The sequence below is a fragment of the Narcine bancroftii genome, chromosome 1 (genome assembly GCF_036971445.1).
Source record: "Narcine bancroftii isolate sNarBan1 chromosome 1, sNarBan1.hap1, whole genome shotgun sequence".
Taxonomy (NCBI): domain Eukaryota; kingdom Metazoa; phylum Chordata; class Chondrichthyes; order Torpediniformes; family Narcinidae; genus Narcine; species Narcine bancroftii.
The window spans coordinates 102,530,871-102,547,294 of record NC_091469.1 but is presented as its reverse complement, the minus strand read 5'-3'; the positions used below and the strand labels follow the sequence as shown (position 1 = coordinate 102,547,294).

Genomic DNA, 16,424 nt, shown 5'->3' with positions numbered 1-16,424 from the left:
AGTGTGTCAAGGCTCAAGACAGTGTTTTGAGAGTCTGGTGTCAGGCATGTGAAGCACATGGTATGACAACTGGAACTGAATAAATGTAAATGGGTCTTTAATATTGGTGACATCAGCCTAGAAAAGATATTGCTCATTTATCCTGCTTATGGACCTGGAGGATTCAGTGGAGACAGTTTAAGTGTCTATTTTCTGGTGTTTTGCGATGCTGTGTATAATTCATGCTTCAGAACTACAGTTGGCAGTTACAATTGCTACTGGCCAACAGATTATTGTGCAGAATTTGGACTTGCTCTTCAAATGGCTAAAGGCAATGCTCTCACAATAAAGGCAATAGAGACTATCATTAATGTTAGCTTCATTGAGAGATGCTTTTCAGATATGGAAGTGGTTTGTTAGCCTTGTGATGTGTATTAAGCCCACTCTCTCAAATGCTTCAGTAATCAGTGCCTTGGCTTAGAATGAGTGCATATGCAGGCAAAATATACAAAATGCAATTCCTTGATTGAAAATGGAGACACTTTGGTCCTGTAATATAATGAGCCAATGTAGGTTGAAAAATTTCCCATTTGTCTTGTCGTTTAGCTCTACTCTTGAAGTTCATGAAGTGCAGCATTGTGGTGGAATAAAGAGTTAGAAAAGTATGATTCAGTCTTGGTTGATACCAATCTACACTGAGATTGGGTCTACTAGTTGAGATCACAGCCTCTATGCCATCATAGAGCAGGTGTAATATGGAGATGAAATTTCTGAAGGCAGCTAAATTTAAGAAGGATGCTCATTAAGTATTCTCAAAGGACTCAAAGCTTTTTGAATATGGAAAGTTCATGAACTGCAGTTGATACTACTCCACAAGTTTCTCTTGGAGTTGGTGCAAAATGTCGGTCATGCTTCTATAGATGGAATTCACAATATAATTCATAAAGCAGTTCTTCAGCCACTGGGAGGAGATAGCTAATTAAGGTGAATCTTTGCAAGTCCCTTTTTGCAGAAAGCATGAAGAATCCTCTGTATTTACCATAATTGGATTTGTTGCCTTGAAGATGGTCACAATAACAGCATTGCTGAGGTCTTCTGTACATCAATTGCTTAAATGTGGAAGATGAGGTTGTGAATTTGAGAGAATACTCTCCACCAAACGTTAGAAATTCAGCAGGGTTATTACGTCCCCTGGAGGATTTGTGGCCTTATCAATTTCTTGTCAGATACAGTAGGTGTGAGGGTGGACGAGCAGTGTAGTTTGAGAATGGAGTCAAGGTCATTCATGTCAGGAAGAAGTTCATGCCAGTGTGTACTTATTTCCTTTTAATTCTGGATAAGGTTGGCTTTGCTCTTGCATCTCAGCCGAGAGGGCCCTTGCCTTTTTGTGCCAGAGACGGCCTTGACATGCTGAAGAGACCATGCACTCCAGGTTACTCTTTAGAAGAGTATTAAATTTTAATTTTTGTCCGATTCATAAAAGCATGTACTTGAGCTCCAAGCTTGGTTCATTCCAGTGTTTGGCTATTGAGTGTTAAACAACCAGGGTGTTAGAAATGGTGCCAACTTGGTACTATAGAATATGTAATGATCTTTATGGTTGTCTTTGATCTGTGATGATGTTTGCTTGTCTATGCATAATTTCTTTTATGTCTGATGCAATAAAGGAGCTTGAAAGATCAAAAGAAATAACACTATCTTTTATTTAGGTCATAGGTTTTCTGCAGGACATCTGTCCTGTAGAACTGCTTATGGTATTTCTTGAGGCACAGAGGATTTCCAACTTGTAACTGCAGTTATTAGTTCCTGGATCTACTAGTTAATCACCCAAACTGGTCCTGGTGTTTTTTAAGGCCAACCATCCTGATGCTGCTAGACTTTAGTTGGTAAGCTGAAATCAGGTTGTCTGCATGGATCTGTCTGAGAACAGCTGCCTTTGTATGGCCAATTGAGACCTTAAGTACTGTAAGGTAAAACATCATGAGATGGGAATGTGTAAGGAGTTACCCTGTACAGGGCTGTAACAAGATGTGAATGCATCCTTGTACTTACAAGATAAGAGAGACATTGATGGATTGAGAGGCAGGAAGCTAGCAGGGAAAGGATAGCAACAGTTTTAGTCATTGGACAAGTAATGATATGATGATGTTCTAAGCATGTATCCAAGGGTATAAAAAATCACCATTTTGCTGATAACGGCAGAATGCATTCTCCGACTAACATTGTTAGTCGCAAGTGTTACAATCCGGTAATAAAGAACAAAGAACCCTGATTTCGACTCAGTCTGGTGTTTGTCTCACTCATTCATGAACAAAGCAGACCTAACAGTACTGATCTTCTAACAGCAAGATTTCCTTTGCCACCAATGTTGTGGAACCATGATGACTATAATAACATGAACAACCAGTCTCCAACAGCAATCAGAACCTGTCAGATATCAGGTGAATAAAAGGTTCTTGATATTTTTCATTTGATGACCAAATCTAACTGGTGTCACTCTCTGAGTTGCCACTGATGTCTTGTAGTTCTTTCTCTGGTGAAACAGTGTGTCAGTTATGACAAGACCAGAGTGCACTGATTTTGTCAGCTGTTTGGAGTTATCCTTCCCTACTTCCTCCTTGCCAATCATGCTTTTCCACAGGAATGTGCCCAAGTAGATCATTTTGTCTCATTGCAGGATGCAGGTTAGGATATTTTATCCCCAGATTGAATTAGAAGTCTTCCTTGGAACGTCCACAGCTTCCATATTTGGGACAATGACCATAGTATGCTAGTTCCATGTTGGAATACACCAGTGGGTCCTGAAATATTTACTTATCTTCAATTTGTAAATTTTCTTATTTCTGATTAAAGATTGGAAACATTAATTCTGTTTCTCTTCCTGTTTCTGTTGCCAAACCTGCTGAATATTTTCAGTTTTCTCTATTTCTTCCAGGATATCTGCACCTCTCACATACTGTATCTGGTCAGAGTAACAGACTAGAAGCAGATATAAACCTGAGGTAGCTTTAAACTTAAATCTATTCTCATATCCTCTTACCAGACAATCCATACTACCAGTCAACCCATGCTTGAAATAGAAGCTGCGTCAATAGGTGATCACACGTGCCATTTAGCAAATGAAGAAGCTTGAGGATTTTCAAGGTGAATTTCCCTCATCCAAGGTCCAAGCTTCAAGGTGGCAATGATAATAGGCCTTAGTTACTCATACATATGAACAGTCAGAAAGCAACTACACTGAAGATTGGATCTTCATTGCTGTTGCTCTCTCAGCTAGAATTAATGGATCTGAATCATGGAGTTCTCTAAATGTGGAATTTGAATGAGCTTCATAAATAGAGGTAAGTAATAAAACAGGCGATCCCAAAGTATAATTGTCCTATGTACAGAATTTACCCAACTAAATTATCTTGTAATGAAAGCCTCATGCAGACCTAGGGTCTCTTCATTGCATTTGTGTTTATGCCTAACCTTTTGTCCTGATTTCATAGACCATATTTTACTTTTCTACTTAGAAAATTGGAGGAATGGGTGGGGCAGAAGAAGGCAAATCAGTGGTCAAAAAGCAGCAAAATGTCCCCATATTGTTTGTCTTCTGAGAATGGTCTTCAGCACTTGCTTGAATTTCGATATGGTATGAGTAAGTCAGTGATTCAATACAGATAACATACAATTATCAAAACCTTTTGTTTTTATTTACAGCACAGTAGAAGCCAATTCTGGCCATACCGGCAATTACACCAAATTAACTTACTAATCCCGTACATTTTTGGAGGGTGGGAGGAAATTGGAGTTCCCAGGAGAATATCCACACAAGTTACAGGGAGAATGTACAAACTTCTTACAGATAGTGGCAGATTCAAATCTGTGCTGTAATAGTGTTGTGCTAACTGCTACACTAACTATGCTATCTGCCCAAGCTGCAGTAGTTACAAAAAGTCCCATGTGTTGTTGCTGTTAAGGAAAAGGAAAAAACCTGGCATCTCTTTTCAAAGCAAATATGGATTTGGAAACTGATCCAAACCAAAAACCAGGAAATTATCCCTTCTCATCCTGAGGTACCAGGAATCAAATTACCAAGTTTATCACTGACAACAGAAATAAAAAAGACTTCTTAAAATGCTAAAATTTTAAAAGGTGGCATTGATCAGAGAATGTGACATAGATAGAAATCATCATTCTTATTCATATTATACAGCCTAAAATATGTAAAATATGCCAATTAATACCTGTAGCCTCATTATAATAGACATTAATTCTCTCGAGCTGGAGATCACTATCTCCATGGTAAGTTCCGGTAGGATCGATGCCATGCTCATCACTGATAACTTCCCAGAACTAAAAAAAGTATAAAGTCATTATTAACACATGTAAATGAGTGATGTATGATTAAGAGGACTAGGTCTAGTATGTATGGACACAATCATTAATTGAAGATACATTTATTCTAGATCCTTGAGTGATTTTACTCTTTTAAAGTGGTTTAGTCTCAACAGAGCCTATTTGAACTAAAGAAGCAACTTGTGTATTCTTTAACTTTCAAATAAAAACAATTTATATGTTGAATATGATAGAGACACAGTCAGGTTAATATCCTTGTCCAGCTGGAATTTCTGATCGGGAGATAGAACACTGGACTCGTTAAGCGAATAGCTTTAGGACAGTGGTGTTCAAACTTTTTCTTTCCACTCTCATACTACTTTAAGTAATCTCTATGCCATAGGTGCTCTGTGATTAGTAAGGGATTATTTAAGATGGGGTATGTGTGTGGGAATGGAAGGTTGAGAACCACTGCTCTAGACTCAATTATTAATGAAATATTTTGCTTGAGAAAAATTGTCATTGGCCCATTTCCTTTGGAATTATGAAACCATGCACATAACAAGTCAATTAGGTATGATTAAAACAGTAGCTTTCAAACGTTTTCTTTCCACTCACATACACTTAAGTAATCCCTTACTAATCACTGAGCACGTCTGGCATAGGGATTATTTAAGGTGGTATGTAAATAGAAAGAAAATGTTTGAAAATCACTGCTTTAGGAGAATAGACATAATTTTCTGAAAGACAAAATAGATTGGCTTTCGTCATCAAAATATATGATTAAAATCCAGCAAGTAAGAATATACAACGTCCTCCACAGTAACAGAAAATAAACTCTCTCTATCTCAGGAAAAATATGAATGAGTTTGTGTTGTGAACGTGGGTGCTTGATGATGGCATGAACTCAATGGGCTGAAGGGCCCATTTCCATGACACACTGGAAGTTTTCCCCACTTACTCTCCAGCAGCCCACCTAATTTATGGGTCCTCAGTTCCCGATCACGGTACACCTGTGGATAAAAGAACCAATTTCATTGAGAATGGTGAAATTCTTCAGTGGCTGGAGTCATATTCAGAATAAATACATAAGTATGCTTGCTGCCATTGATGACCAATTATATTAGCATCTGGATATGGCTGTGGGTATTTCTGAGGGCAACAGCTGCATCTAGTTATCTTTAGCTGCTTTATCAATTGTCTTTCGTCCATCATAGTCAAACATGGAGCTGTTGGCTGATGGTTGTAGAATTCAGTCCTTCTTAAATGCCACAAGATCTGTATTATCATCTCAACTTGGTGCTATTAAATGTGAAGTACAATTCATCCCACCAAAGTGCCAGGCAGAACTATCACCAACAACAGTAAATTATGTACCCATAAGATTTAATTACATTATCACCACCTAATTCCCTAACATAACCATTGACCAGAACCCCAATCTAATCTAAATGCTTTAGCTACTCAGACAAGTCAGAGGCTTGATATTGTTGCCATTGTTCATTTTCTAATATGCAGTATCAATCCAAGTTTCAAGTTCAGCAGGCACAAGTCAACACTGTGATGGAATACTCTCCACTTGCCTGGATATATTAAACTGAACATCAGTCAGGACAAAACAGTTACACACACACACACACACACACACACACACACACACACACAGAGTTGCAATCTCACATATGGCCAACAGTGAAAAGAAGGCATGGGATAGGTAAAAGCAGCTGGAATCAAGTACACATAGAGGAGTTTCGGGAACTGAGGAGAAAGCTAAAAAGGAAAATCAAGAGGACAAAAGGGGGACAGGAGATATCTCTGGCAGATAATGTTAAGGATAACCCTAAGAGAACTTATGTACATAAAAGGAAAAAAGGTAAACAGAGAAAAATGAGACCCATCAGGAATGAATGTGGTTAATTCTGTGTGTGAAACCACAGGAGACGGGCAACATTCTCAATGAGTACTTCCCTGCTTTTACTGTGGAGAAAGACATGAGGACTGGGGAACTTGGACAGTTAACAGTAGTCTCTTAAGTACAATTAGAATTACAGTAGAGGAGGTGCTGAAGGTCCTGATGTATATGAAAGTGGACAAATTTCCTGGGGCTGATCAGATATATAGTGCCCTCCATAATGTTTGGGCCAAAGACACTTTTTTTCCTTTATTTGCCCCTGTGCTCCACATTTTTAAATTTGTAATCAAATAATTCACGTGATTAAAGAGCACATTTTGTTTGAGGCTATTTGTAAATATTGTGGTTTCACCATGTAGAAATTACAGCACTTTTTAACATAGTTACTCCATTTCAGGGCACCATAATTGCAGAGAATTGTGAGGCTGTTGCTGAAGCAACCAGTCTAACAAAATAGTAATTAAACTCATTAACAAAGAGTTAATGCTTTAATAAAGAGCTTTAGTAAGGACTTTTTAGTAAAATGGCTGACTAGAAAGTTATGGTTTGAGACAAACCATAGAAAGTATATTTTTTGTTGATAAGGTAAGAAGTCACAAAGCTGCAGAATATATACCATAATTAAAAGACTTATTCAATTTGTACATTTTATTATATGAAGAAATATAATTAAACAATAGGAGTCTTCAAAACTATCAGAATACAGCTGACAAAGGAAGATAAGCGGGATCAGAAAGTTTCTCAATGTACGTGGTTAATCCAAAAAAGCTGACAGAAGTGGAAATATTGAAATTGCCAATTAGTCAATAATTTCTGCCATTTGTGATCATCTTGAGCCAAGAGCTTATAGAAACACATGTAGACATTGGCCCCAGTTTACTATATAAATCACATCTAAAACCTGTTTAAGCTGCTACCCCTCTACAAACTCAATCAGGGATTAATTTAAGGACTCTTACTTGTGCACTTCATTGATTTTCTTTGCTCTCCCTGTATTACAGTCAGTTTGTTTGTATTCATTGTCTGTTTACAATTCTTTTGATTATTTACATGTTCGCACTAAGTGCAGTTAAATTTTACACTACCAATTAGTGGTAATTCTGCTGCACCCTCAGGAAAAAGGAATCTCAAAGTTGTATGTGATGTCATGTATGTATGTACTCTGACAATAAATATGAAATACTATTTTTTGCAGGTGAGGCAGAATTACCACATTGGTAGTACAAAATAACTGTACCCACCATTTACATGTTAACAATAAAGAACAGTGAACAGATAGCGAATGTAAACAACTGTCTGTGCAATGCAGAGAATAAAAAATCAACAACATGTAGGAGTCCTTAAATGAGTCCCTGAGTTTGTCGTTGAGGAGTCTGATGGTGGAGGGGTAGCATCTGTTCCTGAACTTGATGGTGCAAGTCTTGTGGCACCTATACCTTTTCTGATGGTAGCAGTGAGAGCAGAGTGTGTGCTGAGTGGTGTGGATCCTTGATGATTCCTGCTTCTCTCCGACAGTAACATTCCTTGTAGATGTTCTCGATAGTGGGGAGGATTTTGCCTGTGATGTCCTGAGCTATGTCCACTACCTTTTGGAGTGTTTTATGCTCAGGGGTAATGGTGTCCAGACTGTAATGCAGCCAGTCAGCACACCTTCCACCATACATCTGTAGAAATTTGCCAGTTTCTGGTGTTGTGCCAAACCTCAGCAAATTCTTGAGGAAACAGAGGCACTGATGTGCTTTCTTCACGATGCTATTAGTGTGTTGGGTCCAGAAAAGATCCCCATGAAAGTGACTCTCAGGAACTTCAATTTATCACCCCCTCCACCTCTGATCCCCAATTATCACTGGATTGTTTGCCTCTGGCTTTCCCTTCATGAAGTCAACAATTAGCTCCTTAGTTTTGGTGATGGTGATCCCAAACATACTGCTAAAACAAAAAAACTTTTCAAAGTTAAAATCTGGAAAATTCTTGAATGGCCAAGTCAGTCACCTGATCTAAATCAAATTGAGCATGCCTTCCATATGCTGAAGAAAAAACTTAAACCGACAAGCCCTGAAACAAGCAGAAGCTGAAGATAGCTGCAGTAGACACCTGGCAGAGTCTTACTAGATAAGATACAGCAGTACCTGATGATGTCTATAAATCATAGACTTTAAGCAGTCATTGCATGCAAGGGATATGCCACAATGTACAAAACATGACTAATATACATACCATTGCTAGATCCCAAATATTATGGTGCCCTGAAATGAGGGGACTGTATATAAAAAGTGCTGTAATTTCTACATGGTCAAACCAAAATCTATACAAATAACCTTGAATAAAATCTGGAATCTGCACTTTACTCACAAGTGAATTGATTACAAATTTAAAACTGTGGAGAATAGGGGCATATAAACTGGAAGGTGGAAAATGTTGTGCCTCTGTTCAATAAGGTTAAATTTAAAATTTGTTTAGACATTCAATATGGTAACAGGACCTTCTGGCCCATGAGTCTGTGCTGCCCAAATACCCCAATTAACCTGTATGTTTTGAAAAGTGGCAGGAAACTGGAGCACCTGGAGGAAATCTACACAGACACAGGGAGAACATAGAAACTCCTTACAAACTGCATTGGATTCAAACCCAGGACACTCGTGTTATGTTAACTGCAGTGCTAACTGCCCACAATATTCTGAGGAGAAGATATACTCCTATTTAGATGGACAAGGGTTGACTAATAATCATCAGCATGAATTTTTACAAGAGAGGATATTCTCACAAATCTGATTGAGTTTTTTGAAGATGTGACCAAGAAGGGTGATATGGGCAGACCTGTCGATGTTGGACATATCAATTTCAGCAAGCCAGTCGACAAGGTTCCACGTGGTAAGTTGCTTTAGAAGGTTAGATTGCATAGGATCCAAAGAGATATAGCTGAATGAATAGAAAATTGTCTTCTTGGAAGAAAGCAGAGTGAAGGTTGTTTTTCGACTGAAGACGTGTGATTTGGGGTTCAGTACTAGATCCACTGCTGTTTGTCATCTATAACAATAATTTTGATGAAAGTGTATACGGATTAGCAACTTTGTGGATGACAAAAAAGTGACTGGTATTGTAGATAGTGAAGACAGTTGCCAAAAATTGCAGCAGGATCTTGAGCGGAGGAATGTATGATGGAATTTTATACAGAGAAATGTAAGGTGTTGCATTCTGGGAGGTCTAATGTGGGCAGGAGCAACTCAGTAAATGGAAGGGATCTGGGGAGTGTAGTAGAGCAAAGATCCAGTACAGGTACATAGTGTCTTGAAAGAGGCAACACAGATAGATAGGGCAGTCAAAAGAATTTTGGCTCATTTTCCTTCATCAGTTAGACTAGAGTATTGAGTATCGAAGTTCGATATGACATTGGTGAGGCCACATTTGGAATATTGTGTTCATATTCGGTTACCTTGCTACATGAAAGATGTCAAACTGGAAAGGGTGCAGAGAAGATTTATGAGGATATTGCCAGAATTTGAAGGCTTGAGCAATACAGAGAGGTTGAGCAGCCTGGGGCATTATTTGTTAGCATTCAAGAGGAATGAGAGGTGATCTCTTACAGGTGTACACAATCATGACAGGAATAGATCAGGTGAATGCAGTAAGTCTTGCCCAAAGTAGGGGAATTGGTAACTAGAGGATTTAGTTTAAGATGAAGGGGGGGGGGGGGTGGAGAGATTTAATAGGAATCTAAGAGGTAATTTCTTTTTACAGAGAGTGGTATATGGAATGGGCTGCCAGAGGAGGTGGTTGAGGCAGGTACTATTGCAATGTTTAAAAGATATTTGAAGAGGCACGTGGAAAGGAAAGGTTTGGAGGGATATAGGGCAAATGCAGGCAGGTGAGACATTCAGCTGCAAGTTAAGTTTAAAAGATCGAATCACTATGTTGGACTTTTCCAATGCTGAAAATATGTCAATAGAAACTCATTGGAAGCTATCAATGATCAAGAGCAAGCAAATCAAAGTTTTAATATAAAATGCAAACATGGTCCTCCCTCACCTCTCTTTCCCAGTTCTCCTGAAGCATCTTTGACCTGAAAAATAAAACTTTCTTCTATCAAATGCTATCTGACCTGCTGAGCGTTTCCAGCATTTTCTGTTTTTATTTTACTTCCTTCTACATCAAGAGCTCATGTTGTCATATCCCAAATTTAGTCATGTAGTTCAAAACTGCTATTCATGAAATTCTTACACATCAACTCTATGGTTCTAAATTATAAAGAAATGAGAGAGCAAGACTTCCATTCCAGATCTAAATGTCTTTGCTCTACTAAGGTGGACGTCCCATGCACTGACTTTCTTCAGTTTGTTATTCTTTACAACTATTACTTCATCTGTATTGCTGAGTCACACTTGGGGCAGGGTGACAGGTTTTCCTCTTTAAAGAGCAGTGATTTTTATTGGAATCTCAAAGCTTCATCGATATTTTATGGCTACCTGCTTTGTATTTACAGGTTTTTAATCCAAGTTTAAAGGTAAAGGTTCCATTATTGTCACATAATACTACATGTTTTAGAATGTAAATAAAGTGCCTGTTGATGAAGTAGACAAAGACGATGTGGTCAAACAATAATCATGCCTTTATTAGCAGAAACCCATGGTACAATAATGAAAGACAATAGGTGCATACACAGTTATACCCAAGGGGAGTGTCCTTAACAGTAGAGATAATGCACAGCCAATGTTAGTATAGCAAGGCTCGCAAGAGAGGAGACAGGCAGCTTGGCAGAGATTCACCACAGTAACATACATGAAATTCTTTAACTTTGTCTACTATAAGGAAGACAGAGAGTGGCCACTTTGTTAAATGGCCCTTACAGAAAATGAGGCCTCAGCGAGGAACAAACTCACGATCCCTGGTTTACAAGACTAGTGGTCTAACCATTCATGATGGGTGGAGGTTGTGCTGCTTTGCAAAGATGCTATTGGAGGAATCAATGTTAATTGCTTCCAATATTTCCCAATAGAACCTGCTCCACTATATTATCCATCCACTCCCAGAAATGCTTCTGCAGGCAGATTTTTAATTCAACATCTTATCTTCCAATCAAGTCCTGAGTTACTTTTGCTACCTCTTTAGAAGTAACATGTCTTTCCATCATTCTCACAGACTGAGATAATAGTACCTTCTACTTCCTCTGTTATTCCCTATCCAGCATCTTATCCAGGTCTTCAGACCTTTTCTTCTTAAGTACCGTATGTTGAAAGTAAGGTGAATATTTTTTCCAACCTCAATAATTCTTTTGCCCATTACCAATTAACAAAAACTGAAGAAAAACAAATGAGCACTTCTGCAGCCAATTTCAGTTAAATTTGTTTCAACTATTTTGATGTCTTTTCACCATTGGATAATACTTTTTTGGAATCAACAGAGTCAATTCTGAGCCATTATGGCTTTAAATTCACTTGTTTCCTCTTATTCAATCAGTCAGAAGTCCCTATAGCTTGGTTGTTTTGCTTTGCATGGATATATGGTGACCATATAGAATCATTATATTGAAGGATCTCAAGAGTGGATCTATTCTTCTAGCTGCATTTATACAAACTGGGCCCACCACAGCAAGATTTCAAGTAATTAGAGAAATTCTATTTAGTTTTTAATAAACTCTCCAAATCTTGTTTGGTTAAATGTGACACTATCACAGATATTTGGTCTTACACATCTCTCATATGGAGATCTGATCAGCTCCATTACTCAATCAAATTCAGGATCTTTACTTTTTGCCTCTTTTACAACTGATAGAATTCCTGCCTGTCTTAATAGTGCAAAGCAAAATTGTGTCTGTCATCTTTCAGTAAATTGAAATCTCTGCCTCTATAATTAGCCTTTTTCAAGTCATCATATCTTCCTACATCTGACGCCATCTCCAATGTATTCTGAGAGTATACATCCATCCAAGGAAGATTGAGTTAGAGAGAAAAAAAATCACCCCTCAGTTTAGAAGTTAAGCAGCATTTCTTTTCTAGAGGGTTAGCTCATTGGAAGTGGACAGATTTCTTCTCTATAGGGTTACCTCCATGCAAAAATACAAGTTGGTCACTTCAAAGTCACATCCTGACATTTGCATGAAGACAAAGATTGAAGACATTAATTCCTTCTGGTATCAAAAAAATCAGATTCAGAATCAGGTTTATTGTCATGAACATGTGTCACAAAATTTGTTGTTTTGTGGCAGCAGTATTGTGCACTACAGGTGCAAAAATTGCTATAAATTGCATTCCCGTAAATACACTATTTAAAAATAAATAAATTAGTGCCTGTGATTCCCTGTCCATTCAGAAATCTGATGGCAGAGGGGAAGAAGTTTTTGTAATATTGGGTATTTGTCTTCAGGCTCCTGTACCTCTTTACTGATGGTATTAGTGTGAACAGGGCAGGACCTGGATGATGACAGTCCTTGGTGATGGAGGCTACTTTCTTGGGATACCACCTCTTACAGATGTCCTTAATGGAGTGAAGACTAACATCCATGATGGTGCTGGCTGAGTTCACAATCCTCTGTTGCCCTTTCCTGTCCTGTGCATTGGCACCTCCATACCAGACAGGGATGCAACCAATCAGAATGTTCTGTCAGTGCCAGTAAGTACAACTGTAAAAATTTGCAAGTCTGGTGGCATACCAAATTTTCTCAAGCTCCTAACAAAATAGCCGCTGGCAAGCCTTCTTCACGATGGCCTCAGGATGGATCTTCAGAGATGTTGACACCCAGCAATTTGAAGTTCTTTACCCTCTACACAGAAAGGCATCAAGTCCCTGCCTAAGGCTTGAGCTTCTCACTCACCCAGTAAGTTCAAATTCAGACAATAAAGTGTATTGGGATCTTTCCAAGTGATACATACTGATGAAAAATAACTTAATTATTGTATGAAACCACCACTGGGCAATACTACAGATTTGCATTTTGGTTGCTTCTACCAGTGGCTCATTCACCACTGCAATCACAACTTTCATCAGATTCTTTCACAAAGTCAGTACATAGGCCTGGTTTGGTGGACATAACCATTGTAGAGATCATCCTTTACTGAAAAAATGTAATTAGTTTGGGGCATTCTGAATAATGGTGATTCCAGGTAATATCATTCTATGCATTCATTCCAAGCATGCCCCACTTCTATATCTGTTTTCCGTATGCTGGAGCCAACTAAGAGGCAGTTGATCTTCAATTTGCTCCCAACTCCATGAGTGAAAAGTCAAATGAGTGCAGTTATTCCATCTAATCACAAACACTGCCAGGTGGAACAGCTTATTGGTGTCAGACTCCAATACCCTGCTGCTGAGAAAACTGGATTTTTGTTCGACAAAGATACAAGGTGTAAAACAAAGATTAGCACAGATTACTCATTATTTAATACAGAAATAAAATGGAAATTTATTGAAAAACCTAGCAGGTTAGGCAGTACCCATGAAAAGAAAATGAGTTAATGTTTCAGGTTGAAAACCTTTCGTTTGAACTGTCAAAGTAATGAAACAAATTGATTGAAAGTTGCAAAGTGGGAGAGGGGTGGACAGGACAAAGAAAGTAAGGTAATTCCACTATTTAAGAGACAATCTGGTTAAGAGTAATTAAGCTAGTTTGGTGGAAGAGGAAACAAAGAGACATGTTAAAACTGTGAAATTCAGGTTAGACCCAGTTCCTAAGACTGAAAATCTAAAGGAGAATGTCAGAAATGCCCAACAGATTAAGCGATGTGTGAGCAAAGGGAGATTTTGAGTTAATATTACAGATGGATAACTATGTATTAGAATTGATCAATTCTGGTTGCAACCGAAAAAGCAAATTATCTGAAATAGATGATTTCAAGATTAAACCCAAAAGGCTGCAGTACCTTCAGATGGGAAGCATTTTTCCTCAAGCTTACATTGGGCCTCATTAAAACTGGGCCGAATGATAGGTAAGTCAGTGGGAGTAGGAATGAAAGTACCCAAAGGATACCTAACAGCTGTGACAGGGCTTAACCTGCTACAAAACCAAATCTTGTTTAGTGGGAAATGGCAAAGCTTCACTGCAAGATAAACTCAATGTCTTCTAAACCAGATTTGAGCACTAGAACAAGGAAGAACCACCACTATCTGCATCCCTATGTCCCCTGATGATCCTCTTCTGTCAGTATAAAAGGATGTCATGCAGGCTGTCTTCAGGAGAGTGAATCCAAGGAAAGCATTTGGTCTGGACGGAGTACCCAACCGAGTATTAAAATTTTGTGATTACCAACTTGTATTCACAGATATCTTCAGCATCTCACTCTGCCAGGGCGTGATACCCACCTGTTTTAAACAGGTGGCAATTAAAGTGTGGTAACCCCAAGAAAAGTGTGGTAACCTGCCTAAATGACTATCGACCAGTAGTAATCACGTCAACAGTGATTAAGTGTTTTGAAATGCTGGTGTTGAAGCATATCAACTCCTGTCTGAGCAGAGATACATTCCAATTCCCCCACCGTAGCAACAGGTCTACAACAGATGCTATCTCACTGGCTCTATACAAAGCCCTGGAACACCTGGACAGCAAAGCTACATACATCAGAATGCATTTTATCGACTAGTTTGGCATTCAACACCATAATTCCATCAAATTTGATCCTCAATTCCCAAAACTTGGGTCTAAACACCCCAATGTGTAATTGGATCGTTGATTTCCTCACCTCCAGATCATAATCAGGGAGGATTGGTAAGAACATCTCCTCCATAATCTCCATCAGTACTGGAGCACCACAGGGGTGCATTCTTAGCCTCTGCTCTACTCGCTATACACCTATGACTGTGTGGTTCAGTACAACAACATCATCTATCAATTTGCTGACAATGCCATGGTAGTGGGTTGTATAAAAAGGGCCAATGAGTCAGCGTACAGGAGGGAAATTGAAAACTTGATTGAATGATGTACCAACAACAACCTCACATTCAATGTCACCAAAATCAAGGAGCTGATTATGAACTTGAGGAAGGAAAAACTAAAGGTGTACATATGATCCAGTGATCATTGGGGAACAGAGATGAAAAGGGTGAGAAAATTTGAGTTCTTTGGAGTCATCATCATTGCAGAATGTGGATAGTTGGGGAAGCCATCATTATTCCTGATGACTTAATCTGTGAGAAGTGCATCCAACTGCATCTCCTTACAACCTGTGTTAGGGAATTGGATGAACTCTGGATTATATGGGAGGGTGAGGAGGTGATAAATAGGAGTTACAGGGATGCATACATGCTGAGGCAGGAGCAAAGTAGTTGGGAGAGGGCAGTGTAGGATACTCCTGTGCCTGTTTCCCTCAATAATATATATTGAGATGACCTACCAGGCACAAGCCATGGTGGTCAGGTTTCTGGTACAGAATCTGGCCCTGTGACTAAGGGAGGAGGAAAGGTGAGTTGCAGTGATGGGGTTTCAAAAGTGAGGGGAAAAGTCAAGAGGTCCTGTGAAAGAGATTGTGAATCCTGCATGGTATGTTGTCAGGGTCTGAGATAAGAGGGAGGGTGAGCAACCAGATGTTGTGGTCCATGTAGGGCACCAATGACATGGGTAGAAAGGATAATGAGGTCCTGCAAAGAGATTTTAAGGAGTTAAGTGGGAAGTTGGAGGACAGGATCTCTAGGGTTGTGATCTCAGGATTGATGTCTGAGCCACATGTTAGTGAGGTTAGAAATTGGAGGGTAATGCAGTTTAACATGTGGCTAAAGAGAAAGTGTAGGCGGGAGGGCTTCAGTTTTCTGGATCATTGGGCTCGCTTCCAGGGAAGGTAGGACTTGATCTCATGGGATGGTTTGCATCTGAACTGGAGGGGAAATAATATCCTTAGAGGAAGGAATATTAGTACTGCTCTGGCGTTTTAAGCTAGATTTGCAGGGGGATGGGAACCAGAGTGCCAGAACAGATGGTGGTGTGGAGGAGGGAAAAGATGATGATAAGACTGCATAGAGGGACAGAAATCAAAAGTGTGATGGAAATAATGCTCTCAAGTTCTAATAATGTTCTGTTTCAATGGAAGGAGTATTGGAGGAAAGACAGATGACTATAGAGTATGGATTGGTATGTGGAATTATAATATTGTGGCCATTGTGAAACTTAGTTGCAGGAGGGGCAGAACTGGGGTTCTGCTTCAAATGTGATCGAGTGGGAGGGATGAAAGGGGGAGGAGCAGCATTGCTCGTCAGGGAAAATATCACAGCTGTGCTCATACAGGACAGACCC

General features: G+C 39.1%; 1 protein-coding gene across 2 annotated transcripts in view; it reads right to left on the bottom strand.

Moving 5' to 3' along the window:
* Positions 1 to 16,424, bottom strand: part of LOC138761848 (tubulin beta-4B chain-like) — a 58,565-nt gene that overhangs the window by 30,020 nt on the left and 12,121 nt on the right. Inside the window, exon 2 of one of the 2 annotated variants that reach the window (XM_069934723.1) lies at positions 4,209 to 4,317. The exons of the other annotated variant lie outside the window; for it this stretch is intronic. Coding sequence (XP_069790824.1) covers positions 4,209 to 4,317 — 109 coding nt within the window. The remainder of the gene's footprint in view (positions 1 to 4,208; positions 4,318 to 16,424) is intronic. 2 annotated transcript variants of the gene reach the window in all.